This window comes from Terrapene carolina, unplaced genomic scaffold (assembly GCF_002925995.2).
Source record: "Terrapene carolina triunguis isolate 2854851 unplaced genomic scaffold, T_m_triunguis-2.0 Scaffold66, whole genome shotgun sequence".
NCBI lineage: Eukaryota > Metazoa > Chordata > Testudines > Emydidae > Terrapene > Terrapene triunguis.
Window position 1 is genome coordinate 33,994,863 of NW_020664417.1, and position 27,497 is coordinate 34,022,359.

Here is a 27,497-nt window from a genome sequence, read left to right on the forward strand (position 1 = left end):
CTTCCTGCACACCGCACCCCCTCCCACACCCCCGCCCCTTGCCCCGACCCTGCATACAATTTCCCCACCTAGATGTTTGCCCACCCCTGGTCTAAAGCCATGTCTACACTACCACTTATGTCAGCAAAAACATTGCTCAAGTGATTCAGATCAAATTAAACTGTCCCATGGCAAAGAGTGCAAACTAATTTCCTTTTATTTGTAACCAGAGTCTAATTGCATTTGCTCAGGTTTAAGTTTTCAAAAGTGCCTAAGTCAATTTACTCTGACCAAACATTAGTTAATTTGCTGGTGCAATATGATTTTAGGGTTCAGGAAGGGTTGGGTTAAGAGGATTCTGAGTGAAACACTTTCTGATCAATACAGTTTTTCCACAGTTTGAAATGTGCACCTAAAAATAGCATATGTATAGTATATGGTTATGTGCACAATAGCAGTAGTGTAGTTGAAGTAAGAAGATAATTTACTGTACATACCAAGTATACCATTTTTAAAAATTAAGTCCTTTCCCAGCCAAATTTAGCAAGGACTGCAGTTGTCACACATGTCTCATGTCAAGTCAAAAGTTATGTAGTTCATCCCTGAGTTATTTCAAAAGTTGATTTATTTGCTAAGTAGAAAAGCTATTCCCTCCGCCAATAATTCAAAATGACTGAATAGAATTTGTTCAAACCTTCTTTTAAAATTCACTTTTGGAAAAGTTCTGGTCTGAGAAGATTCAGCACAATTTTGAGGACGTTATGGGAAAATGAAGAGTGGTTTAGAATGGAATTATCTCTTCAACTACACTATTGCTACTGTGCACATAACCATATACTATAGCTGCATTGCAATTTGGAATAATAGTCTTTTTATATGATATTGCCTGTCATAAAAAGGAGTTAATAGGTTGAACGAGATAATTTCTAATTAAACTATAGCTTTCTGCACTCCCTATCAAAAGGCATGTTCTGAGGTCTTTTGGCGATCTTCTATTCATGTTTTAAATACCCAAAGCATTCATACCAACCAAGGAAATATACACTGTATTGTGGCTTGCTCCTTAAATGTCATTATGAAATCCTCTTTTAATAAAGGTGCAGATTTTTTGAAGGGGACTTTTAATTTGCTAGATGATTTTCATTTGCTCTCTTCATACAGCTTCTTTTATAAGCTCAGCCAGCCTCTGAAAAGCCTACAATGAAAGCAAGATGGTTAATGTTCACATCCCAGCATTAGATAAGCAGGCAATATACTAAATCTTAAGTAGAATTTCTGAAACTATTTTAACCACAGGGGAACCCAGCTGTGTGAAGTCTTAGAACTTTATTGTAAAGCTTCGTGTTCCCTATTCAATTTGATATTAATAGTGCATTAAGTGTTCAAGAAAGTGGGGAGAGCTTCCACTTAAATGATCTAGCATGTTCTTTCAACATAAAAAATTAGAAGAAAAGATGGAGTTCTTCTGAAACAGAAGGACAAATATATGAATCAACAAGAGTACTGTTATGTCACCTCACGGCATCTATAATCTAGTGGGCATTAATGAAGCCTAGCAGAAGGATTCTCATAACTGCAACAGTAACACAGAGGGGTATAATCTCATACGAGAGAAAAGGAGGAAGAGAGGTGTTATATATCATGTGCAATGCCAGCAAGATGCAATTTGACTAGAGACAATATGATTGTGAAATTCTTTAGGTAATGATGAAGGGATGACCAACAAAGGAGAAGCATAACTAGACATCAGCTACACACCTTAATGACTGAAGTAAAGTAAGACCAAAGACATGGGAAAATTCTCAAGGCACTTGAAACAATGGAACGCTATACTCTGGGCAGCTAATTGCTCCCCACTCCCTCTATACAATGATGTGTACTCAATCACAAATAAAACCATTATATCCAAGATGTTCTTAAATAACACAGATTAGTTCCAAAATCATGAAGTATAGAGAGACTGAATTAGAGGAGAGACCATCTCCAATGTGCTACTGACTACTCAGGAGAAACTGAATGTGAGAATAATGGGGAAGCCTGATACTGGTCATCTTGAGCTTGTTTAATAATAAGGAATCGGTACACAGAAAACAGTGGAGTAAAGGGAATTAGATTTGAGGATGGCAAACTTTGGGAAATAAGACAGGTGGTTGCTCCTATTCACATTAAATGAGTAGCTACACTTGCACTGACTTCAGTGACAGCTGCATCAGCGAGTGAGATCTGATGGGAATAAGTACAATTGAAGAAGGCAGGTGCATCTTAAGAGACACTAAAGATTCAGCACACTACAATTCTTCTAGATAAGAATATGTGCAAGGAACAGTTAAGGGAGTTTCAGAAGTACTGCTCAAACAGTACTTACTAAAACAAACAAACAAACAAACAAAAGCCGACTGGAAATGGAAAAGAGAGAGATAACTATACAATATAGAGAGCTGGTTAAAACGTGTAGGGAAAAAGTAAGGGAGCAAAACAACAATTACTGCATGAGGAATATTCTTTTCAGGAATGTACAGCAAATCATACTGCACTCACCTGATCCATCTGGGCTGGAGAAGACAGAGAGAAAGAAGCTCTGACATAAGAACTAGGAACTGAGCTATCAATGTTAAATGCTCCCCCAGGAACCAGTAATACCTAAAAGAAATTGATTAGCCATTTAGTTACAAATTTCTTCTTAATTTAAAAAAATATTAAATAGCTCATTGCTGAATAATGGTCTCACAAAGAGGGTTAATCCATTCCTTCCTTCCAAAAAGGGAAGGCAGACTACAAAAACTGGAATCAAATATTTCACAACAAAAAGACAGAACCTAGTTATTTGACTATAGGCAGGTTCTATCTTATCATTCTCGTGCTTTATAAGTATCAGAGAAGTAAATCTCTAGGTTCCTTTCTGACTCATAAGCTGATGTCTTTGCGTAACACTTGTCTTTACAAATTATTGAATAAACTACACTTAATTTCTCTTATTAAAATAGAAACAATGGATAGTTAGGCTAGCTCTCTCTGTATCTGTTTTGAGGCTGAACTAAACAAACATATTAAAGATGTAGATTAACCATGCAGACATTTCATTAGTAAGGAGAGTTATTAGAATATGTTACTATATGCCTGTTCAAAATTTGCAGTCCTAATAATGCACAGTTGGAGTTGCACTCAAATAGTAGTTTATTTAACCCTTCCCTCCCACTACATTTTAAGATCAGCAGACATTTTTCCTACTTCTTTCTGCAAAGCTTTTTCCATGATCAGCTGTTGTGTGTCAGAAACTCCCTTAATTTTAATCCATAGAAACATGCCAGCAGCAGGAGCATGCCAGTCTGCCAGACCTGGAGAGAGAAAACAGAAAAATCAAACAAAGATACGCTCTGTGCCTTCTGCAATGGATACACCAAACACACAAAGATAGGGTGAAATCCTGCCACCAATGAAGTCAGTGGGACTTTTGCCATTGACGTCAATGGAGCCAAGATTTTACCTGCAGAATTTAAGGTCCCCCCTGACAAAATTAATACAGATGTAATTCAGTAATGCTGACACTACTTTGTTTTATGGTATTTTTGAAAATGGATGCTCTGGATTCTCTCTCAGTTGGATTACAGACTGCCCAACAGGTGCACTGAAGGTACAATGGTAGGCTGATTTCTGAAAAAACAACTAAACACATGTAATCAAAACATCCTTTTTAAATGCCAGCTCCTTTAGTACCATAATTACCATAAATGCAATCTTAATGTGCTGCATAATGTAGACATGGTTAGAAAGAGAATATTTTTTTCATTTTTAGTTAAAATGTTATGTTTTTCCACATAAAAGAAGGGAAGAACACAGAAAGGAATCTTACTGCTTTAGTCGGCAGTTTTACTGTACACATTCCCTTGTACCTCGAGGCAATCTTTGATAGTTTTTTGGCAGGACAATAATCCAAACACTCCTGATTTTTTTGGCTCCAGCTTTATTACATGTGTACATTGTATGAATATACTGGGTTGTTTGTTTCACTTGCCATCTGCCCCTATTCCTATTAGGTACATTTGATCATTACCAGCAGCTTAATTATAAACTACTCTATAGAATAAAGACCTCTCACAGAATACTCCAAAGCCTCAACTTGCTAGTTATGTGAATCTTCATAAAGTAAGAAGCCAGTTACTTCAGCACAAGGAAGATTTTCATGACTTTAGCCTTTTCTGCAAAATGGCTTTACCAGATTTATTTTAATTCTTTAGTTTGGCTGGATAGGTGAAGGTGAAGATACTCTTATGGCCCTCACCACCATGTATCTGAGCCGCTCCCAAAATTAACAACGAAAACTAACAAAATTCTCTTTCCTCTCCACGTACTGTAGCAGCTTGAAAGGTAGCAGAATTGCAAAAGGTATTTTTGTTTTGTTTTCTCCTTTTCTCTCACCCTCACTTCCCTCTATGACTAAACTGTGAGAAGAGTTGGTCAAATAAAAGGGGTTTGCATCTGGTTCTGAGTGCAGTGAGGCCCATGGTCACTCTTCGCTCTTGAGGGAGTGAGTTCCATGGGCAGAGAAGAGGGATGTTCCAGTGCTCAGGATGCTAGCTTGGGACGTGGCTGGGAGACCCGGGTTCAGTTTCCAGATCTAAAGTTATGTCTACACTAGAGACCTTACAGTGGCTGTACCGATGCAGCTGCGTTGCAGTAAGATCTCTCATGTAGCTGCTCTATGCCGACGGGAGCAGTGGTGGCTATGTTGGCGGAAGAAGCTCTCCCGCTGACGTAGTGCTGTGCACACTGCCACTTATGCCGGCAAAATATATGTTGCTCAAGGGGGTGTGTTTTTTCAGACCCCTGAGTGACATAAATTTTGCCAACATAAGTGGTAATGTAGACATGGCCTAAAACAGGCTTCCTGTGTTCTCTTGGGCAAGTCACCTAGGTTATGTCTACACTGCGTAAAAGATGTATTCTTAACTTGGCTAAAAGCAGCAAGGAAGACACATCAACTTGGCTTTTAACTCAGGTTAGCAGTTTGAGTTCAATCCCAGGCTTCCCTATAGGCTTTAGCTCGAGCTGTTAATCTGAGCTAAAAGCCCAATTGCTGTGTTTTCATGGGTATTTTAAGTCAAGTTAAGAACCGTTTTATTTATTTATTTGTTTTTTGCAGTGTAGACTCTCCCAAAGTCTCTCTGGGCCTCAGTTCCCCATCCTGTAAAAGGGGGATAATAATGCTTCCTTACCTCACAGGGGAACTATAAGGGTAAAGATGGTGAAGCTCTCAGATACTATAAAAATAGGGGCCATATAAATACCACAGATAGATGGGTTAGATCCAGCTCCTGTGACAGTTTCAGCTCCTGCTCTCACAAGTCCCTACCGGCTGACAGGTTCATGGTTTCAGTGGAACACAGCTGCTGCTGGAGATCTTAGTTGTGAAGGGAAAGGCAATCTCTTAGATAGCTATTGCCATGCCATGCTAGGCTCTGAAAATCAGGACTCAGGTACTGATATTGACTGTGTTATTGTATCTCTCTATAAATACATCAGAGAGATAAATACTAGGGAGGGATAGGAGTTAAGTTCAGTGCCAATGTGGACACAAGAACAAATGGCTATAAACTGACCATCAACAAAGTTAGGCTTGAAAATAGACAAAAGTTTCTAACCATCAGAGGAGTGAAGTTCTGGAGCAGCCGTCCAAGGGGAGCAGTGGGGGCAAAAAACCTAACTGGCTTCAAGACTGAGCTTGATAAGCTGATGGAGGGGATGGTATGATGGGACTGCCTATGATGGCATGTGGTCCATTGGCGACTGCAAGTAGCAAAAATCCCCAACTGCTGAAGATGGGACACTAGATGGGGAGAGCTCTGAGTTACTACAGATAATTCTTTCCCTGATATCTGCCTGGTGGGTCTTTCCCACATGCTCAGGGTCTAACTGATCGCCATATTTGGGGTCGTGAAGGAATTTTCCCCCAGGTCAGATTGGCAGAGACCCTGGGTTTTTTTTTTGCCTTCCTCCGCAGCCTGGGGCACAGGTCACTTGCAGGTTTAAACTAGAGTAAATGGTGGATTCTCTGTAACTTGAAGTCTTTAAGCCATGATTTGAGGACTTCAGTAACTCGGTCATGGGTCTATTTGAGGAGTGTATGGGTGAGGTTCTGTGGCCTGCAATGTGCAGGAGGTCAGACTAGATGATCACCCTTCTGACCTTAAAGTCTATGAGAATCATGTTACTCCTTTGCACTGTGATTAACTATCACAATCTGTTACAACCCTGACAGCTCATCATGCACTATTTGTGCAATTCTTTTAAAATGTTTGTCATTAAGGTACAGCTTTATACGTAGAAAGAGGTACTGTAAAGAAAAAAGTACTGAACGTACTGCACTGAAATAAATGTTGTTTGCATGGCTGCCTGACACAGCAGCATGGGGAGGCTTTCCTCTGAGCACTCCCTCATTTCAAATAGTTTAGAAAATAGGAGCATCAGATAATCTTAGGTTTGGATATTCAAAGTTCAAACAAAAGGGGAAAAAAACACCCAGAACACCTTTGAATTGTCCATGTTGCCTATTTATCACTTAATTCTGCAAATATACCTTAGTGATTGTTCTTGAAAATGGAGTTGATTAACAGGAGTCAGAGAAAAACAGCTTGAAAATATAAGCTGTGTTTGCATTCACTAACCTTTTAACCACTTGTCTGCTGCAGCAAGCATTGCATCTCGCTGGGCCCTGTAGAACTCCACTACCCTGGAGACAAACAATTCAAATTTTTTTATAGATAGATATAGAGAAAGATCCCATCTGAGCTAAATCCACAAATGGTTAGGTACAAATAACTTTATACAACTGCCATATGTCTATTACAAAACTGTGCAGATTATGTTATGCTGCCCAGTGCTGTGGGACCTTCAGGTAACAGATCCTAACATTGTTCCAGTTCCCTGTGATGCTGGTAAACCAGGTGCCAGGTCTTGCCAAGTTTGTAGGTGTCAGCTGAGCACTGACAAAGTCATAGCTGAAAACCAAACCAGCTCATCTGTTTGCTAGTTTTGTTCAAAATAAGTATTAGTCTTATAAGAATGTATTTAGCGTTTAGACTCTATGAAATGCCTGTAAGTAGCTGCATGCATTAATATCAGTTGTAATGTCCGTATCCCATGCTATAAGGAAATAAGTAAGTTTGGCTTTATAACTTTGAAAATGTTTGCTCTGAACTTGTGAACCCAGGCACAGGAATCATCCCCCCATACCCATTCAGGAGGCCTGTCAAGATTAAACCAGGCATTAAGGAACATCACAATACAAAGGATTGGTGGATGGCTCTATCACACCTTGGAACTGCTACATGCAAGGCAGTTACTCATGGGCTGGAAGGCTAAGTGTAAAAGATAAAAGATGGTCACAAGAAAATTGTTCATCTCTTTACTGTTTGAACACACAGGGCCAGGGACACCAAACTCAGGCAGAGATCCCTAGGGGCTACCTTTGGGTCCGCCCTGAAAGACATTTTGAATGGACAGATTAGTACATCTCTGTCATCTTTAGGAACCATAGAGGGCAACTCATTTGTGCATATGTTTGCTTGCTTTAACCTGTAAATAACTCTTATTTCTTTTTCCTAGTTAATAAACCTTTAGTTAGTTTATTCAGGATTGGCTATAGGTAAGGCTATGATTATGCCACGGCGGTCACGGAAATCACAGAATCTGTGACTTCTGGAGACCTCTGTGACATTGGGGCACCACTGCAGCCCAGCCACCGGCGGTGGTAGCGGTGGACCCTCCAGCAGCAGCCCAGCTGCCACGTGTGGCAGGGGACCCCCACAACTGACCAGCCACCACCGGCGCTGCCCCCCAACTGCCGCGGGCAGTGGAGGGACTCCGGCAGCTCTCAGCCATGCAGGTGGTGGGGTCCCCCCAGCTCCCAGCCCTGCAGGGCAGCGGGGGGACCCTGGAGCTCCCCAGCTGGCGGCGAAGGGACCCCGGCAGCTGCTCAGCTACCGTGGGCAGCGCCCTCCCACCCCAGCTCCCAGCCCTACAGGGCGACTGGGGATCTCCCCCAGCTCCCAGCCACTGCGCAGGGGGCCGCAGCTCCCAGCCAGGTGCTGGAACCTTATTTTGTCAGGGATGTTTTTAGTAAAAGTCAGGGACAGATCACGGTTTCTGTGAATTTTTGTTTATTGCCCTGACCTGTCCATGATAAAACCGTAACCTTAGCTATAAGCATTGTTTTTGGTGTGAGATCTAAGATACAAATTGACCTGAGGTAAGTGACTGGTCTCTTGAGACTGGGAGCAACCTGAATATTTTGTGTGTTTGTGTGTCAGTCAGGGCCGGCTCCAGCATTTCTGTCGCCCCAAGCGAAAAAAAAAAAAAAAAAAGCCGCGATCGGTGGCGGCAGTTCAGCGGCAGGTCCTTCGCTCCTAGAGAGAGTGAGGGACCTGCTGCCCCTGAATTGCTGCAGGTGCCGCCCCTCTCCCTTGGCCACCCCAAGCACCTGCTTGTTAAGCTGGTTCCTGGAGCCGGCCCTGGAGTCCGTGACCATTTAACACTACGTCCAGCTTGTCTGGGTGGCAAGATAGACTGGAGAGCCCAAAGGGACTGTCTGTGACTCCATGTTATAGTGATCCGGGAGTTCACATTTGTTACTGGGTTGGTGAAATCTAATTATAGAACATATCACTAGTTTGGGGTGTCTGTCCTGTTTTTGACAGTCTGACCTAAGGCAGGCACTAACGGTCGTGAGTCACTCCAGACAGCGTGACACTCCCTTTAAACATTATACTTAGAGACATGACAGTAATTAAAAGAGAACCAAACCCCCACAATATGGTATATTGAATATAAGGGCACTACCTGTCTACGTGCTCCAGGAAACCCTTTTCTCCCCACTGCTGAAGAAGCTGTGCAATCATAAGCTACAAAAATAAAACCCACACAGTAAATCCCATTCTTTAAACAGGATAGTCAGCCACCAAACAAAAGCTTTTAAAAATGATATTAATATAATATTAAACATCCTGCAAGGGCAGAGGTTACATCCTTGGACTCCTGGAGCCATCTCTTCCTTTACCTTCAAACCCCTTGGTAATACAAAAAGTCCACCAGGAAACCGGCAAAGGGCCATTAGGAAGCCGGAGCTATAGCAGTCCCATGAGGAAATGGAAATATTAGGGAGTCTGAAGGAAAGAGGAACGGATAGGGGAAGACAAATGTGGGAATTTGGAAAGGAAAGGGAGGGAAACATATACAGCTTTGAATTTAATACATGTTTATTTCCTTTATTAGTCTCCCCACTTTTATTCTATCTCCATGGTGAAATTGGGGAGCTGAAAAGAGGGTTGGGAGTGCAAAGTCTAATTTAAGCTCTGGGCAGAACCTTAGAGCTGACTGTGATAGAGGGGAGGGCAGGGCTCAGGAATGGGTCAATGATGACCTAGTAGGCAGGGGGAGAGGGGAGGATATATTTCATTCTACCCTAACACACCCTTTGAGCACTGTCTGGAAGGGAAGGGGCAATAGATAGCATGCTACTTATACAGCACCAGCAGCGTTCACCAGTTCGCCACACTGACTTACAAGCACTGCACCAAATAAAAATTCCAAATCTTCTCCATTTATTCTGCAGCTCTTCAGGGTGGGATTTTCAAAGGAGCCTAAGGCCATAGAGCACACAACTCCCATTGATCCCTAGCTCCGTTAAGCCTTAATAACCTATTACATAAAAGTAAAGAGAGGCCTATACTTTGGAGCAATGTTTTTCACATCTATTAGAACACCCTCCAGACAAACCTTGGTCTTCCTCTCTGCGTTGTTCTTTCTTCCCTTGGAAGAATTTGTAATATAAATTTTCCTGAAAGCCATGCTGAAAAAATGGCTAAGGATTATAAAAGATTTTTTGCCCCTCCTCCCAGTTACTATGTTTGAGAAACCATTTTATTTTTATAAATACAATTCAGGTAACACCTTCCCAATTCTCGGAGATGGCACTTGCCTGTGTGAAAGTGCTGGTGTGCATTGTTGAGACTTGTATATGCAGAATAACTCTGTCAATAAGTGGTTTGGGGCCAGTTAAAAAGCCTATTCTCAACCTAGGGGAAAAGAAGAAGAACATTACTACATATACAGTCCACTAATCCTTGAAATTATATCAGCAGAGAATTTGAGCCAAAATATGGCTATCGTCCAAACAGCAACTATGGAAAATTGGAACCTTAATGGATCTGCTCCCTGTGTGTATTCAGAGTCACATCTGCTAATTCGAGTTAAAAGGGAAGAGGCTGGCTTAATAATCATGAGATGATTTTTTAAAAATGTTCTTTGGTTATTTCAATTTGCCTTGTAGTTTCTGAGCTTTTAGGGCATACGTGGGTCATATTTTTAAACTTTTCTCTGCAATCATAATGGCTAGGGAAAAAAAGCAAGCTGAGATTCTCACATCACCACAAGTTTACAAGAGCGAGTCTATCAAACACCAAATAGTGTGAAGTTGGCAACACAGTGTTTACTATATTTACTTCCATTTAGCACTGCTAGTAAAGAGAATGAACAGGATTGTTTTTGTGTTCATGAACTAAAAGAAGCTTTATTCATATTGTCAGATTCAAACAAATCCTTGCTTGACTCTGATTCCAGGTTGAGTTTGCAGTTAGAGGAAAATAAATGGAGTAAGTTTAAACATGTCTTTGAATGACAAAGATGGAACTACATGACATCATTTTTTGTAGGGTCACTTTTCAAAGTGCAACCATATTTCCATCATATTACCTTCTTTCTTTATTTCATTAGAGTCTCAGGGAGAGCTCACAACTCACTAACTGCGAGGCGAGGATTCATGTAGCTTGCTAAGATTCATTAAAAGTAATGTACACTACAGCCAGAAAATTAGGACTGAATGCAAGGAGTTGTGAGGAGTGGAGAACAGACTTGCAAGTCCTCAGCAAAAGATGGTGGTTGAAGGAAAGGTGTAAAGCTAGAAGAGAAGATGCCCAGGGAAAGAGCCCTGTTATTTCTCGTGGACTGTAGGAGAGAGGACGACAACATGCCAAAAAAGTTCTGAAGGAATGGTCAGAGGTAGGGAGAGAAGCCAGTGTTATGAAAGCCAAGGGAGGCGAGAACATCAAGAACCAGAGAGGAGGAGTCTAACGCCTCCATCATGGTCCTCTAGTTTAGGGAAAACTGAGGACAGGTTGTGTGTAAGGACAGGCTGTCATAGGAGACAGTGGCTTCAGAGGCTGTCAGAAGGGGAGTGGGCTCCAGTGACCATGTATTACTCTGTGTTTGCACAGTGCCTAGCAGAGCAGGGCTCTACTCTTGGTTGGGCCCTAGGCCCTACTGTAATAAACATGATTAATAGGTGACTGCCAGGACATGGAGGGAACGGGAGATGAGCAGGTCGTGAACAGTTGAAGATCTCAGTGCACTTTGCAACAGCGGGTAGGTCACTATTCGCATATTACAGATGGGAAAACCAAGGCACAGGGAGGCTGAGTGACTTGCCTACCTTCACAAAGTGAAGGTGCAAACTCAGGACTAGAATCCCATGTCTCTTGACTCTGCAGCCTGTGCTAACCAGCAGGCGACAGTCTGAAACAGACCTTACCCAGAGGAGAGAATTTTAGAGAAAGAGTCAGTCCTGATAACTCGACCATCAACATCCATTGAGAGGAAGGTTGGAGCCCAAGGCTTGAAAGAAAAGAATGAGAGTTTAAAATTCAAGTAGCTAATAAGGCTTACACCAAGGCTTTACTTATTACTAACACAGACTTCAGTATTTCTTGACTCAAGGGGTGATGTATCATATGACAAAATCCTGGTTTTGGAGATGCACAACTAGTATCAAAGTCCAGTACCTGCCTGACAAATGACTGTTTAGAGTAGCACCCTATTGTGGTGTGATGATAGGGTCACCTGAATGTCAGGAAAGAGTCAATCAGAAATTCCTTTACCTCTAACCCCGCACAAATGCTAGGTGCTGGAGTTTCTACCTGGAACTATGATAGGAGGTCAGAGCCAAATACCCAGCTCTCTGTCAAAATACTTTTACTGAGTGGAGGGGAATATGTTCTTTAATGTTTTCCCTAAGAGGTGCTCCTCAGCTTGCAGTTTCCCTTTAGGAGAAACTGGAGGACATCCCTCAGAATTGGGGATTTGGTAAGATCACCCTCCTGAGTTCAGCACAGATTCTAATTCCCAGAGCAGAAGTTCGGCTACTATATTGACAATTTCTGCATGCCCACATGCTTATAAGAGTTCCACGCAGGCATTCAGTTCTGCTAGCCCAAGCAAACCAGACTCCTCCTCACCCCCAAAAGGAAGGGGAGAACCTTGTTACAGAAAGAAAAATATTAAACTGTACTCATTCCATCGACCTACTCAGCAGCCATTAGCTGCTAAGGGAGGGGTGTTACTCTCCGTAAAAGCTGATCTTAATCCTGAAGTTATGTACTTAAGTGAGGGCCAGGTCACCGCCCCCACCCAGATCCATGTATGGAGGAGACCCTGCAAGTGTGGATCTGAGCACCCACCCCCTCCCACTGTGTGTCAGGGAGGGTGGCAGTTGCCTTTGAGGCACTATTCTCCCTATTCCTGTGACCAATCTCCAAGGGTTGAGATCTGCACAAGGAGAAGGGATGGAGGCAGGGTGGGCTGCATTGGATGAAGGCAGAGATTAGAAAGAAAAGGCAATACAGCCTGTATGACTTCTCCCATGCCTTGCATCCCATTCCCTCTACAATGGAATGCCCTTTTAAGGGGTATATCTGTATGTGCCTGAGGCAGCCTTGGCTCGGAGGCATATCTGCTAGTACAGCCCCAATGGAGTCAATGGGAATTTTCCTCACTTAAAAACTGAAGAATTTGACGCACTGTAATTGACAAGGACTGATGCAACATGATGGCTGAAGAAGCATGTAATTAAAAATGTCATGACTGAGTGTTTACTAGTAATGCCTTAATTTAATCTGACAATCTACTAAATACGAGTAGCATGTAGTTTGAGCCACAGTTGTCCAAGTATTAATTCTTTTCTGAACCCAAAGAAATATTGATACCAATCAGTACAAATGACAACTTACCTTATCAAACTGAAGAAAATAATAAGGATCATCTTCTATTACAAGGAAATTATACTGTCTTGCAAGCTAAAAAAGAAATTAAACCCCAAAATGTAAAGGTTTATTGAAATGTAATAAAAACAGTCCCTATGTAATCCCAGTTATTTATATTCATTGCCCTGTAAGCTGCTCTGTATTCTGCTGATTCAGCACACAAACATCACGTCAAGAGTCGCCTTCAAATGCTAAATTTAACAACTCATGTAACTGCAAAAGTATGTGAACTGGTAAAAATAGCAGCTCTAATTGGGCCAAATTTTGAAAAACTGAAGCCCGGGTTCCATGTGCAATAATGTGCCTATATTTGTGAGCACGGTTTGGACCGCTGCATGCAGAAAAATTATGTGTTTCTCACCTACCAGTTTGAATGGCAATTTTGGACACATTTGTATGCATGGACCTTAGATCTCATGCTTTTAAAGCATGGCACTTTGAATATTTTCTCTAGCCAGGTGGTTACTTAGAATGTTAGCTTAACTGATTTCTATGTAATTTTCTTTAAAAAAAAAAAAAAAAAAAAAGTTTAAAAAAAAAAATGCACTGAGTGCAAGTGCATATACATTTTCTTTTCTTGTTATAGAGAATCGCACTTCCAAAATAGGGAGTAGTAAAAACTACCCTGCATCTCTATGGGCATGTGATCCTGACAGCTACCTTCATTGTGTTGTCAATGAGCACATCTGCCTCCTGTGTCCCTTGCAGTTCTAAGGGTTGCTCCAACTTCTATCTCATTAGATAGAATTGGTTTTTATCCTTGTCGAACACCTCTTTAGGCTTGTACCAGGGCCCAGTGAGTAAACACAACATATAAGTCAGCACAATGGTTGGTATGGCTACAAAGGACTATAATTTACTACACTATACTCACTAGATCACCCCAATCATGCAGGAAAACCAATAAGGGAAGACCTGGGAGAAGTGGCAGGGCACACAAGAGGTTGATATAGTAATGGGGCATGAGATTTTTAGCAACATTTGCTATTCAGTTGCTTATAAGATGTGCTGGTTTTGCAGTGGAATTCCTCAAACTGAAAACCCCACATTTGTCTATTCCCTACATGAAAGCTGTGATGCCAGGCTCTCACTGCATACCTGATATATCTCCTTTTTGCGGTCAGTAGTCAATGAGGTTCCAGTGGGATTGCCACCATTTGGAATGGTGTACAGGAATTTGGGACTGTTGTTGTGCTTTCTGACATCTTCTGGGCTCCATCTGGAAAGAATTTCTTTCAGGGCTTTTGGAATAATACCGTATTGGTCACTGGGAACATTGATTATGTTGCAGCCCAAAGGTCTTAGCTGGGGGGAGGGGAACAAACAAAATAGGAGACAAATCTCAGTCACTGAGTCTGTAATTCTGAAATTATGATTATGTCTCTGATGTTACAGAACTTCAGCAATGCAGTATCTGCCCTTAAATCTAGATTGAACTAGATAGTTATAAACGAGTTGCATTGATTTCAAACTTGCTTAGCTCATGATTCAAGGGAAAGTTTCTCTGAACACATTGTATAACCCTCAGAATGTAATTTAACTAGATCACCTTGTGCTCCCAATATTTAAAACCAGTTATATAGACTCTGATAAGTCTTGGTTGGTCCAAGATAAACTATTACTACATGCCTGCCTATCAGGCACATGGCATCGCATCTGAGGAGCCCAGGAGTTCGTTGTGGATTCTACTGCAGTGGGATCCCTCACATTTCAACACTCCAATGCAAAAATACAGATAAGCTTCAGGTCTCTCAACAGTGCAATAATTAGAAATGCAGTTTCAGTTGAACTGACAGAACTATAACCTGCTCTGCCCTGACAAAGGGAGGAAGAATAACTGCTCTGAACGGGTATTATGTTCAGCAATGGGACTGAGATTTCAGTAATGTTAATGAGTGACATGGGACAATAGCGATGTGTGAAGTTATAGCAAAAATTAACAAAAGTCCCTGTAGTTTTATTTCTGTGGAATTTCTATTTTTGTACTATTTAACCCTGTATTTATTAGGTTATAAACGAATTGCTGCTGAAACGACAATACCCTCAATATATGGGCCCATTGCATAATCAAAAGGTATGTCAAAAATATAGTATATGAAACAATATTACCCAGATGTCAAGTGAAATATTGAGTGGTATAGGATTTATTCCAGCATTTCTCCCAATCTGTAACTATTAAGCATTAAAGGGCTGTATTTAATTGCACAGGGTGCATATTGATCCACAAAAACTAGTGTCATTTAAGAGTTACCTCTCTGACTTGCTCTCATATCCTGGGACCTCACCTACATACATGTTCCAGGCCCATCCCCATTTTATCCTACTATAGGCACAGAATACTAAATCAGATCATTAAATCATTAAGAAAGAGACGCACCATGAATCTAAAATAGGAGGAATCTCACTGATCATGCACTTGCATTTAGACTGACTTTATCAGAAAGATCTCATCTCATCTCTACTGTGATTCTCTATAGAAACCTAGGATTAGGGTGAACTGGGCTCCAGAACAAAACATTGTGTCCTGGGACAAACATTTGCATTTACAATTGTATTAGTTCATCAATGCCAACCAATTTAAGTCAGAACAGGCTCAAAAACTCTAGTCTGGATGAGGTCTTAGATGCATTTACAATAGTGAGGCAGCCCATATGTCTTAATGTAGATTTGTGTCCCAAGGTGATGATCATTGTAACTTTCACAACTTTTCATACTGAAACACTACTCACAGCTGCTAGAGTCCCAGGATAGGTGGGTGTGTCCAAAAGGATGTTGTCTCCAGGGTTAATAAGCATCTCAAACACCTACAAAATGGGAAGCATTTACTTTACAAGACTGTATGATTTTACTGGACATTCTGCATACTGCTGCCAGCTCTAATGGAACTACACATCCTAATTACATATTAGTGTTTCCATCACCATTTAATTCAATGTAAACTCTTCTAGGTAAACAGTGAATGGATTTAAGTTCCACTTTGGAAGCCAAACAGAGAGATACAAGTCAGAGGAGAAGAATGCCAGTTTCAAACAGGACAACTCTGTCTTCTGGAAAAAAAAATACCGACATTTAACAATATTCTATCACAATACAAAAGTTTTTCAATTATAGAAAGGGTCAACTGTGTGTGTGTGTGAGAAAGAGAGAGAGAAGATCACCCAATTGAAAACCAACTTACTCAGAACAATATCTTCTTACAAAAATATCTTATTGCAATAAAAACTACAGTACAGCAACCAACTCTAATTCGATTGCACCACTACATTCCACTACAGGATTCTTAAAATCATTTGCTATAGAATTATGAAAGTAAATGGAATAAAATGTCTTATGATATTCTCTCTTTCTTTCATAATAAAGATCCTAGACATTTGTGTAGCCATGGAAGACCATTAGAGTCTGACAAAGTTTTGTCCCAACTTCCATTTACTTTCTCAGATATGGTATTTAATATATCATTTCATTAACAAGCCACCCTTAACAACTGTAATCATAGAGTAGGCATGCCTTTCCTATACAAGGAAATAAAATTCAAGTGATTGAAAGCAAACATCTATTTGAAGCAACAAGTAATTACATTTTACAGAAGCCACAATGTATTCCGCTTTTAGTCTTACTTTGGATAAACCTTCCTGGCTGCCGGTGGTGACACATATCTCCATTTGGCCCTGATCAGGACTGTAGTTGGCAGTGGGAGGATTGTGGAGACTCTTCTGTAAATCCTTTAGCCAGGACAACAACTCAGGAATTCTGAAACACAGGTTTTATTTCTCATCGTTATTATCCTGATATTCTGTACTGCTAGGGTGACCAGATGTCCCGATTTTGGGGTCTTTTTCTTATATAGGCTCCTATTATCCCCCACCCCATCCCGATTTTTCACATTTGCTGTCTGGTCGCCCTATGTTCTGCTCCTTTAAATCCCCTTCAAATCTAGCGTACATTGCTACCCAAATTGTCTGTTTCTCTTTCTCTGTTATTTAGCAATACAGATAGGTATAGGCACTGGTTTAAAATATTTTCTCTCAGATAATGAAATGAGAGAAACATAATACTGTGTGTGTGTGTCTGTGTATTTAAGATAAAAAGCCCTTAGGGACCAGTGTCTATAATACAATAAACAGTTGACAGCCTCTGCAGAGAGATTGTCAACAAAGGACTGAATGGGCACGGAGGCTGAATTTCTGTCTCATGCACTGAGGTGATCCTTTCAGATCCAGGTATGGCAGGTGTGACTTGTATGGCCTCTGTCTGTAGCTAGAGGTGCGTGAATAAATGACTTTTTTTGTTTTAGTTTGCTGGCTGAACCAAAAAGTTGAAAAAAATTTGTTTTGGCTCAAACAAATTTTCATTTTGTTTGAGTTTTTTTAAACCTTTAAAACTAAAACTGAAGCAACATTTGAAACAAAAAGTTGTTTCAAATCAAAACATTTCATTTAAAAAATGTCAGTGAAACATTTTGATTTTTTTCAGAATTTTTTGTTTTTGACTGAAACAATTAAACAAATTCATACGATGTTTTAGTTAACCCTTTGGGGTGGGGGGGAGTTTTGTTTAAAAATCTTTGCCCAACTCCACTTGGAACACACTTTATGCAGACTAAGGGCCAGATTTTTAAAGGCATTTAGGTGCCTGAAGATGCAGATAGGTGCCCAGTGGGATTTTTAAAAGCACCTAGGTGCCTAACTCCCAGGCGCACACCTAGGTACTTTTGAAAATCCCGCCAGGCACCTCTATGCATCTTACAGCACCTAAATACCTTTAAAAATGTGGCACTAACTCCTTACTGCATTCAATCTGGGCTGTTACACCAATACGAAATTGGGGGGCAGGGGGAAACAACACAAGTGGAAAAAAAGTGGCTGGCATCTGAAAATAAATCAAAACAGTGAATGGATTTCAAGTTTCTATAAAACAGCTGCTTTCCTGCTCAGTACAGCAGTGTTTTGAAGAGGCACTTGCAAATCTTGTGATGGTAGACACCATTTTAGCAAAGTGACATCCCAGGGACCCCAATATAAAGGACCGTACATGAGTTTTCATTCTGCTCTGAAGAAGGACTTCAGTGTTAGGAAAAATAAAAAAATCTAGTGTTTCTAGAGCAAAACAATCTCATGACAGAAAAAACAGTTAAACAATATTTTTAAGCCAGGTATAAAATTTCTTATTATGATGTACCCATAACTGTTAGTATCCCAACTAGTCCCTTTTCAGCAAGACAATTGTCTCACAAGTACTAGCTTTATGTTTAACACTTTATCCAGGAGGCAACGTTAATAGAACACTGTCATTTCAGAGTAGTCCTCATATTACATAAATAATGAACCAATACTGTTATTTTAACACCCCTACAGTGGATGCCACTAAAACAAGCCATGTTTCCTGCATGGTGATGTTTGAGTTTACTGTGATATCTGCAGTATTTCCTGTACTAACAGTGGCAAATATCATAGTTAATTTAACTACCGCAGACAATAAGTGGTGTTTTTTCAATGGTATAAACAGGAGCCAAATAAACCAGGATTTGGGGGGATATAAAGAAAATGCTTTGCAAGGCTGTTTACTTTGATATGCTGAATACTGTGCTGCAATACACCGGACACTGTCACAGTTACTGACCCTGGACTCAGGCCTCTCAAATATTATTTGATGTTAATCAATAAATATTGGTACTTGTCAATTCATTCCTCCACTCACAAATAATTAGTCACTTTTTCCACATATACAGACAGGGAAAATTATAAGCAATTAATAAAACATGTTTGTAAAGATCAACCATTAAAGCAGCAACTGTTATTTATTGTTATTCTTATAAAGTGTCTTCATAAGTACCCTGCTGAGGCAGAGTACTGGAGGGCTCTCTTCATCAAATCCTCCCCAATATTCACAGCAGTTCCATCTCCAGTGGTAATAGTGGCCATCTTAAATGGGAAAGTGTTGGGGTTTGGTGCCCCTCCAGCCAAGGAGATTAGTGATGGGGGAGACTTCTGCATCAATTCAGCTACAGTGAAAGATGAGGAAGAAAACTTCCATTACTCATTAGCCTATTCAAGATATAACATTTCACCTTCCCCCATCCGTCCCTTCATTTCCTATAGAATATTTAAAGGGGACCTGCAGAGGAAAAGTTAATGCAGATTTGTGCCTGTTTGTACTCTTTGTTGGATAATGAAGTCTTTTTAGAGATCAGGCATGCCAACATTTATCATTTATTTTCTTGGCTGACTCAAAAATACATTGTGAGCTTTCTTGGCATTAACTGAACAGGCATGGATGGTGAATCTTTAACAGATAGCTTTCCTTCCAGCTGTTTGAATTACATAGGGGTAAAATGAAATGTTTTAAATAGTCTGAGTAAAAATTTCTTCCACCTCCTATTAATCAGGTTTTAATTTTTTGATATCTGTGATAGCTCAATCCTGCTTATTCTCCAGTTTTCAGTAGTGTAATCCAGCAGAATGGGGTATGTAAAACCCGAATTTTTACTGGAAAAATTGCAGGGAAAGTTACCTCCTCTTAAAATCAATCAATCAATCTATAAACAGTTTTTTTACTCCAGTCTGGATTGCTTTCCTAATCATTAGAATAAGCTGTTTCTGTAACTATAATTAGTTTTTAAACTTTTAACACCTAATATCTTAATGCTATACTTTGTGGGGGAAAATGTTGAAAACTCTTATTTTTGAAAGCAACATATTTAGTTTAGTTTGTTTAGGGTTTACAAGACATACCACATAATGCTCCTGTTTATAAATTCAGAAGTTACCAAAATACCACTTGAAGCAGGTTAATAAAGAGTATCTAGTTCAGAGGTGGCCAACCTGTGGCTCCAGAGCCACATGCAGCTCTTCAGAAGTTAATATGCGGCTCCTTGTATAGGTACCGACTCCTGGGCTGGGGCTACAGGCACCAACTTTCCAATGTGCCGGGGGTGATCACTGCTCAACCCCTGGCTCTGCCACAGGCCCTGCCCCCACTCCACTCCTCCCCACAGCCTCCCCTCAGCCTGCAGTGCCCTCGCTCCTTCTCCCCAGAGCCTCCTGCACATCATGAAACAGCTGATCAGGAGGTGTGGGGAGGGAGGGGGAAGTGCTGATTGGCGGGGCTGCTGCTGGGTGGGAGGCGCTGGGAGCGGGGTGGGGGAGCTGATGGGGGGCTGCTGACATATTACTGTGGCTCTTTGGCAATGTACATTGGTAAATTCTGGCTCCTTTTCAGGCTCAGGTTGGCCACCCCGATCTAGAAAAACAAAGAAGATCTAAATTTTACCTGATGTCATGCACATAACGCACACTGAAGTGAAATGGCAACTGCCAGCCTACACTCCAGGGAAGAATTTGACCACAGTGAGGAGGTGATGGGATGTAGTCTAAAAGCAGTTACAAGAGGTGTATGTTTTTAGGCTCTTATTTTGCAACTGTCTCCACGTAGGCCTCAGCTGGCAGTACAGGAGCACTTTTTCCTGCCATATGGAACAATCAGCTATCAACAGTAGCGTGTGTAGCAGTGGTTCTCAACCTTTCCAGAACACTGTACCCCTTTCAGGAGTCAGATTTGTCTTGCGTACCCCCAAGTTTCACTTCACTCAAAAACTACTTGCTTACAAAATCAGACATAAAAATAAAAAAGTGTCACAGCACATTATTACTGAAAAATTGCTTACTTTCTCATTTTGCCTGTATGAAATTTTAATCATAGAATCATAGAAGATTAGGGTTGGAAGAGACCTCAGGAGGTCATCTAGTCCAATCCCCTGCTCAAAGCAGGACCAATTCCCAACTAAATCATCCCTGCCAGGCCTTTGTCAAGCCGGGTTAAAAACCTCTAAGGATGGAGATTCCAGCACCTCCCTAGGTAACCCATTCCAGTGCTTCACCACCCTCCATGTGAAATAGTGTTTCCTAGTATCCAACCTAGACCTCCCCCACTACAACTTGAGACCATTGCTCCTTGTTCTGTCATCTGCCACCACTGAGAACAGACTAGCTCCATCCTCTTTGGAACCCCCTTCAGGTATTTGAAGGCTGCTGACTCATATCCAGCTTCTCATCCACTGTAATCCCCAGATCCTTTTCTGCAGAACTGCTGCTTAGCCAGTCCGTCCCTAGCCTGTAGTGGTGCATGGGATTCTTCCGTCCTAAGTGCAGGACTCTGCACTTGTCCTTGTTGAACCTCATCAGATTTCTTTTGGCCCAATCCTCCAATTTGTCTAGGTCACTCTGGACCCTATCCCTACCCTCCAGCATATCTACCTCTCCCCCCAGCTTAGTGTCATTTGTGAATTTGCTGAGGGTGCAATCCATCCCATCATCCAGACCATTAATAAAGGTGTTGAACAAAACCGGCCCCAGGACCGACCCTTGGGGCACTCTGCTTGATACCAGCTGCCAACTAGACATCGAGTCATTGATCGTTACCCATTGAGCCCAACAATCTAGCCAGCTTTCTATCCACCTTATAGTCCATTCATCCAATCCATACTTTTTTAACTTGCTGGCAAGAATACTGTGGGAGATCATATCAGAAGCTTTGCTAAAGTCAAGATATATCACGTCCACTGCTTTCCCCATATCCACAGAGCCAGCTCTCTCATCATAGAAGGCATAGAAGGTTGGTCAGGCATGACTTGCCCTTGGTAAATCCATGTTGACTGTTCCTGATTACCTTCCTCTCCTCCAAGTGCTTCAAAATGGTTTCTTTGACAATCTGCTCCATGATTTTTCCAGGGACTGAGGTGAGGCTGACTGGTCTGTAGTTCCCCAGGTTCTCCTTCTACCCTTTTTTAAAGATGGGCACTATATTTGCCTTTTTCCAATTGTCTGGGACCTCCCCTGATCACCACGAGTTTTCAGAGATAATGGCCAATGGCTCTGTAATCACATCAGCCAACTCCCTCAGCACCCTTGGATGCATTAGATCTGGATCCATGGACTTGTGCATGTCCAGATTTTCTAAATAGTTCTTAACCTGTTCTTTCACCCCTGAGGGCTGCTCACCTCCTCCCCATACTGTGTTGCCCAGGACAGCAGTGTGGGAGCTGACCTTGTCTGTGAAGACAGAGGCAAAAAAAGCATTGAGTACTTCAGCTTTTTCCACATCATCTGTCACTAGGTTGCCTCCCCCATTCATTAAGGGTCCCACACTTTCCCTGACCTTTTTCTTGTTGCTAACATACCTGTAGAAACCCTTCTTGTTACTCTTCATATCCCTTGCTAGCTGCAACTCCAGTTGTGTTTTGGCCTTTCTGATTACACCCCTGCATGCTCGAGTCTCTACTGACTTCACTAGCACTTTTTATGTAGCCTGTTATAAAACTAGGCAAATATCTAGATGAGTATACTCCGTGTACCCGCAGGAGTATGCATACCCCTGGTTGAGAACCACTGGTGTATAGTATGCATCTAGAGTCAGCTGCACAGAGTGGGGCAAGTAAGAAGCAGTAATGGAGTGAAACAGCCAAGGAAGTTGATAGGGTACAGGAGCTACTCAACATATCAATATGGCTGGCACGGTCTAGTGTAACTTACTAGAGTAAACGGTGGATTGTTTGTAACTTGAAGTCTTTAAATCGTGATCTGAGGACTTCAATAATTCAGCTAGAGGTTATGGGCCGATTAGAGGGGGGGGGGGGGGGGGGGTTTGGCCTGCAATATGCAGGAGATCAGACTAGATGATCATGATGGTCCCTTCTGGCCTTAAGCCTTAGTTTTCTTCAAGTGACAGGCTAAGGCAATCAGAAGTGTGAGGAAAGATGAGACTGACTTTCAGGAGGACTTCTTCTTGGATTCAATAATAGTCAATTATTGAATCCAAGAGGAAGTCCTCCTGAAGGTCAGTATCATCTTTCCTAATAGTCAATTGGACCTGTACAACTAATAAAAATTCAGCAATAAAAATCACAGTTTAACGGCCACAACTCCAGAAGCAGGGGCATTGGCAGAAATATTTTCTGGCATGAATTTAAAAGAATTAAACAGTGTTACTATTTCCATTTATTTTCTCTGTGTGGGGTGGTTTCCATTGGGTACAATGCATATTCATTTTATAGATCAAAGGCAAACTATCTCAGCTACCTCTGCCTTTATCCATTGAAAGCAAATAAGACAAACAGCATATTTGTTAGCTATGTATGTATTAGCTTATAATTGCCCACAGTTTTCTTGTAAGACTGCTCCGGTATTTATCTGCAGTGTCATGGCTGAGTTCAGAAGACAGGGCAATATGGTTTAGGAGCTGTCAGTGAGGGGTGGCCAGTGTGTACTCACTCAGAAGTCTTATTGGAGATGCCTTTCTTGCTGCACTTACTGCAGTGATGAAATGAGAGTAATTCATGTCTATAAGACAAGCAGCAATTCAGATCACTAGTTAAACGGGACACAACGGGCTAGAAAAAGGAAGGAAAAAGGAAACATCACTTTTCAACATGGTTCATGACATTGGATTGTAAACACATAAAAAATATCCATCAGTAAAAAACTTCTCCAACATACAATCTAACTGTGCCATTTAGTAAGATAATTAAAGTGCGGGAATATCACATTGTTAAGCTCACAATTTAATTGAATTAAAATGAATTCCCTTCATATTGATTCAAAATAGCTTTTTTTAAATGTTCTTAATGAATGTTTAGATGGCTCTTATTTTGGGGAGCCCATTCACAAAACAATGTATAGTGGTTTTGTGCTCTCTCTCTCTCACTCTTTTTGTTTCTGCTGTAGTAGTTAACCAGCACTGTTTTGAGAGCTGTATACATTTTTGGGGAACATCAACAATTCTGATGCACACACCGAAAAAAGGAAGTACCGGTAAGTAGCAGCTCTATATTGGGTTTATTTAAAAGACAAGGAGAGGAAGGGGAAAATAAAATTGTCAAATGAAAATGGACAAAAAACAAACTTCACATTAGAGAATGAAATGCTATATTTCTAAGATAGTATACCACACAATGGAGAAAAGAATCTATAAAGCATTTCAGGTTATTACATTAAATAATTATAGTATATACATTCCAGTTGTTCTGGGATTTATTCCTCTGGGGTCGAGTCCAGCACCCAATAATGTCACCAGAAAGACTCCAATTGATTTCAGTTAGATTTGGATCAAATCCTTGGATTTTAAGATTAGTGTAAATAGCCATGCCACATTTATCAGGATAATTTGGAGGTGTATGAGGGAACGAGATGAACTGAATACTTCGCTTATGTCACTGGTCCCAAAAACCAAAATAACTGTAAAGCTTTTTCTTCTCTACGTGAAATAGAATTTTAAAGACAAATTACGAGTGTAGAAGAGTGACAGATATGAAGCAACCATCAGCTCTTTCTAATGAGAATCCAGCTTTGTTTTTTTAGTTGAATTAGGTATAGCATTTAAGTTCTCTAACTTATGCAAGCCATCACAATGTGTCACAACACTTGTCTGACTAGGAGACAGAGATGTGGTTTAAATAATGCATAATTAAGAATGTATTTCAAAATGTTTCAAACTGATTTTTTGTTTGCTTCCAAAAGGACTTTACTACAGTAAACAATTTCCATCAGATGTAAAAGGCTGGAGGGAGGCAGGGAGGGAGAGAGAAAGAGACACCCACCCATTCAGAATAGCCAATAGCCCAGTGATTAGGAAGCTCTCCCTCCTACTCTCCCTAGATGTTTTGTGAACAATTTCAAAAGGTTTTAGTTTTGTTCCAATGCAGAAAGAAAACAAATTCCAAAACCTCAATATTTTTGCTGGTTAGGAAATACCTATCTGTTCATAGAGAACAAGAGTAACTAAAGTCAATTAGTAAGGATGGTGAAAGAAAAATTCACCTACTGGGCAAAAAATATGAAAAGTATTTTAAGTTTGGAGCAATCCAGTGTACATAGTTGTATTTATATTTTATAGATTACTAACACATAGCAATCAATGTCGCTTTAGTGAATGTCTTCCTGTTTGTAATATTATTTCTAACTGTTATTTGTATTTATATGAAAAACCCAATTAAAATATCCTTTCATTCTCAAACTGCAGGGTCTCCTGCTGCAGTAGAAGAAAACCTCCTGTATACCCTCTGTGCTTCTGCATGCCAAAGCTCTCCAGTGTAGCAACAGGCATTGTTTTTCATAATCATAGGCAGACTGAATTGTATCTAGAACTTAAGGAAAATATTACTATGGATGGGCCCAGTCTTACAACTTGCTGGGTCCTAATCTGTCAGAGAGGGGAAGAAACTGGGTAATATGTTATCTCATCTTACTGTCCCCCAGCTGGAATGGAATATTGTGCCAGTCTGAGCCTCACAAGATCTCTTGCATTGTTTGTGTTTATGGCTTACAAGAGACAGAACAGAACCAAGACCAAAGAGATAGGACACTGTGGTGGTCCTCAATGCTGGAAGAAAGAATTTTAGTATTCCTTAAAATTCTCAAACTTCCTGTCATCACCATGCAATTAAAAACTCCTGCTGCCCTATCAGACTACAAAAATCATCCTGGGAATAATGTGTGATGAGGTGCCTACGCCACAGAGGTGGTGAAAGGATTAATGTAGATCAATTAACCCACCAGGCTGCACCTGGAGGTGGCCCAGGTGTAATTAAAAGATGAGGCCCAGTTGGGTGATGCTATAAAAAGAGGCAGTCTGGAGTAGGTGATGGTTGTAGAGAAAAATACTATAGTTACCTTCTTAGTAGTACAGAGGTCTGTGGGGCATAGGAAGGCCCCTATAAGGCAAAGAGGAAGCACTGAGTGGGGAGGGTATAACCTGGATCTCTCTGAAGAAGCCTTGGTGTGTGTGCTGATTTTTACAAAGAGCCCATGAAGGGACTGAGGAGATAGCACTTATACTAAGGCTTCTAAACTGGAGCTTGGCATAGTAAGTGGACCTGGGCTTGCCTACCAGCTACTGGGAAGGGGGTGTGAAGCCCTCTGATGTAAGGTGTTAAGAATAACTTACAGTCTGAAGAACATGGTGTAAGGCCCATGGGGCTAAGACCTGCAGCTAAGAATCAGATATAAGGATGCTGGACTGTCTGTTATCCTGGAAGGGGACTGGCTGGAGGGCCAAGCTACAAGAACAGGTAGAGCTGCTAGACCATCACAGGACCAGAATGACTGTTGGCAGAGAGCTTCTGGAAAGGAAAGAGATACAATACTATTTCCAGGCATGAGGGGGGGTGTCAGCAAGTAAGTCCATCAACAGGTTGACATTTTTGTTTTTTGAAAGCTGCTAGGATGATTGACTTTCTTTTGATTCACTGAAAAAAATCCACCTGCAAAGTTGATATCAAAAGCATGGCCCTAATTCTGCTCTCACTTCCACCAGTTTTCCAATAGTGTCATTTGTACTGATTTCAGTGAGGCTATTCCTGGTTACACAAGTGTGAGACCAGAATCAGTTGCTCTATGTTCTAGAAAATATTTCAAATAGAAATGTATGTGGCTAGTGAAATAGACTCTTCCTGCAGGACCTAGAATTCATCTTTTCCCCAGGACAAAAATATCACTTTTGAAATACTAGTCCAACTGTATCTGTTGACTGTTCAGTATTGCACCAGGAAAGAATACAACTCACTGTATCCAAGGAAGCAGGGTAGAATTCAGAAGTAAAATTAATGTTACTTGTTACTATCTAATTGCATGCAACTGCAGAAGCAAGTGTAAGTAGTACTAAGTCTGTCAGTAATAGGGTAAGTCAAAAGGTAGGTGAATTTGGACGGTGATGGTCCGATCAAATGCATGTTCTGAAGTTACTATAACCTGTTCAAATTTCATTCTGGATTAAAATTTAATCAATATCTGGAGTGATCCTAGTTCCACTCACCACCTCTGCAATGCATTACCCAGTAGGTAACTGACTGTATGACCTCTGTGTAAACATGTTAGGTAGATTTCTGAGCTTGTAGTTGATTTTCTAGTCTACAATGCAGGCAGATGTTTTCTCTCTGAAACTGAACAGCACGGAGCTGATAACTCTTCATATTTCCCTCTACTGCCTGCAATGGATTTCAGTGCTCCGGCGTCTGGTTGTAAAAATGGGGGCGCAAAGCAGGGGATCCTTACCGGGCAGGAGACTTGGCTCCCGCGGGCAGGCCGTGGCGGGGCAGGCTGGAGGCTCGCTCAGTGGCTGTTTCGGAGAGCGCAGGCGCCAGCGTCCCCGGCCCTGCTGCGTACAGGGGCTCCTGCAGTGCTCACTCTCCGCCTCCTGCCCGTGTGTGTCCCGACAGCAGCGCGAGCTCCGGCAGCACTAAGCGTCTAAGGCCGTAGGCCGGTGTGTAAGGTCGCGCCGGACAGCGGGACGCGGAGAGCAGCAGCCACTGCTCCGTCCGCACTAGCTCCGTGGCAGACGCGCGCACTGACCTTCCTCCCAGAGGCAGGAGCCACCCGCGGTCACGGGCCGCAGCACCTTCCCAGCTCGCGGGCAGCTGGGATCCCCGCTCCGCGCACAGGC

The 27,497-nt window shown here is 41.4% G+C and overlaps 1 protein-coding gene across 1 annotated transcript; it reads right to left on the bottom strand.

Moving 5' to 3' along the window:
- Positions 1 to 69: 69 nt before the first annotated feature.
- On the bottom strand, positions 70 to 27,497 carry LOC112103172 (kynurenine/alpha-aminoadipate aminotransferase, mitochondrial). Its single transcript, XM_026647889.2, has 14 exons — positions 27,110 to 27,497; positions 23,333 to 23,451; positions 18,900 to 19,068; positions 16,685 to 16,817; positions 15,797 to 15,871; positions 14,166 to 14,372; positions 13,035 to 13,100; positions 11,561 to 11,643; positions 9,953 to 10,049; positions 8,815 to 8,876; positions 6,642 to 6,706; positions 3,208 to 3,314; positions 2,518 to 2,619; positions 70 to 1,174 (listed from the first exon to the last, which is right to left on the bottom strand). Exons 2-14 carry the CDS (start codon positions 23,397 to 23,399, stop codon positions 1,133 to 1,135), a joined length of 1,275 nt encoding a protein of 424 aa, XP_026503674.1. The 5' UTR covers positions 23,400 to 23,451; positions 27,110 to 27,497; the 3' UTR covers positions 70 to 1,132.

Bases quoted from the DNA above. Each gene is read 5' to 3' on its own strand.
- LOC112103172 (XM_026647889.2), bottom strand. From the start codon at position 23,399: ATGAATTACTCTCATTTCATCACTGCAGTAAGTGCAGCAAGAAAGGCA. The intron at 6,707-8,814 runs GTAGTGCCCTTA...GTTTGTCTCCAG, and splicing joins TTCCTGGAGCACGTAGACAG to GGTAGTGGAGTTCTACAGGG. The intron at 1,175-2,517 runs GTGAGTGCAGTA...CTTTCATTGTAG, and splicing joins CTCCAGCCCAGATGGATCAG to GCTTTTCAGAGGCTGGCTGA.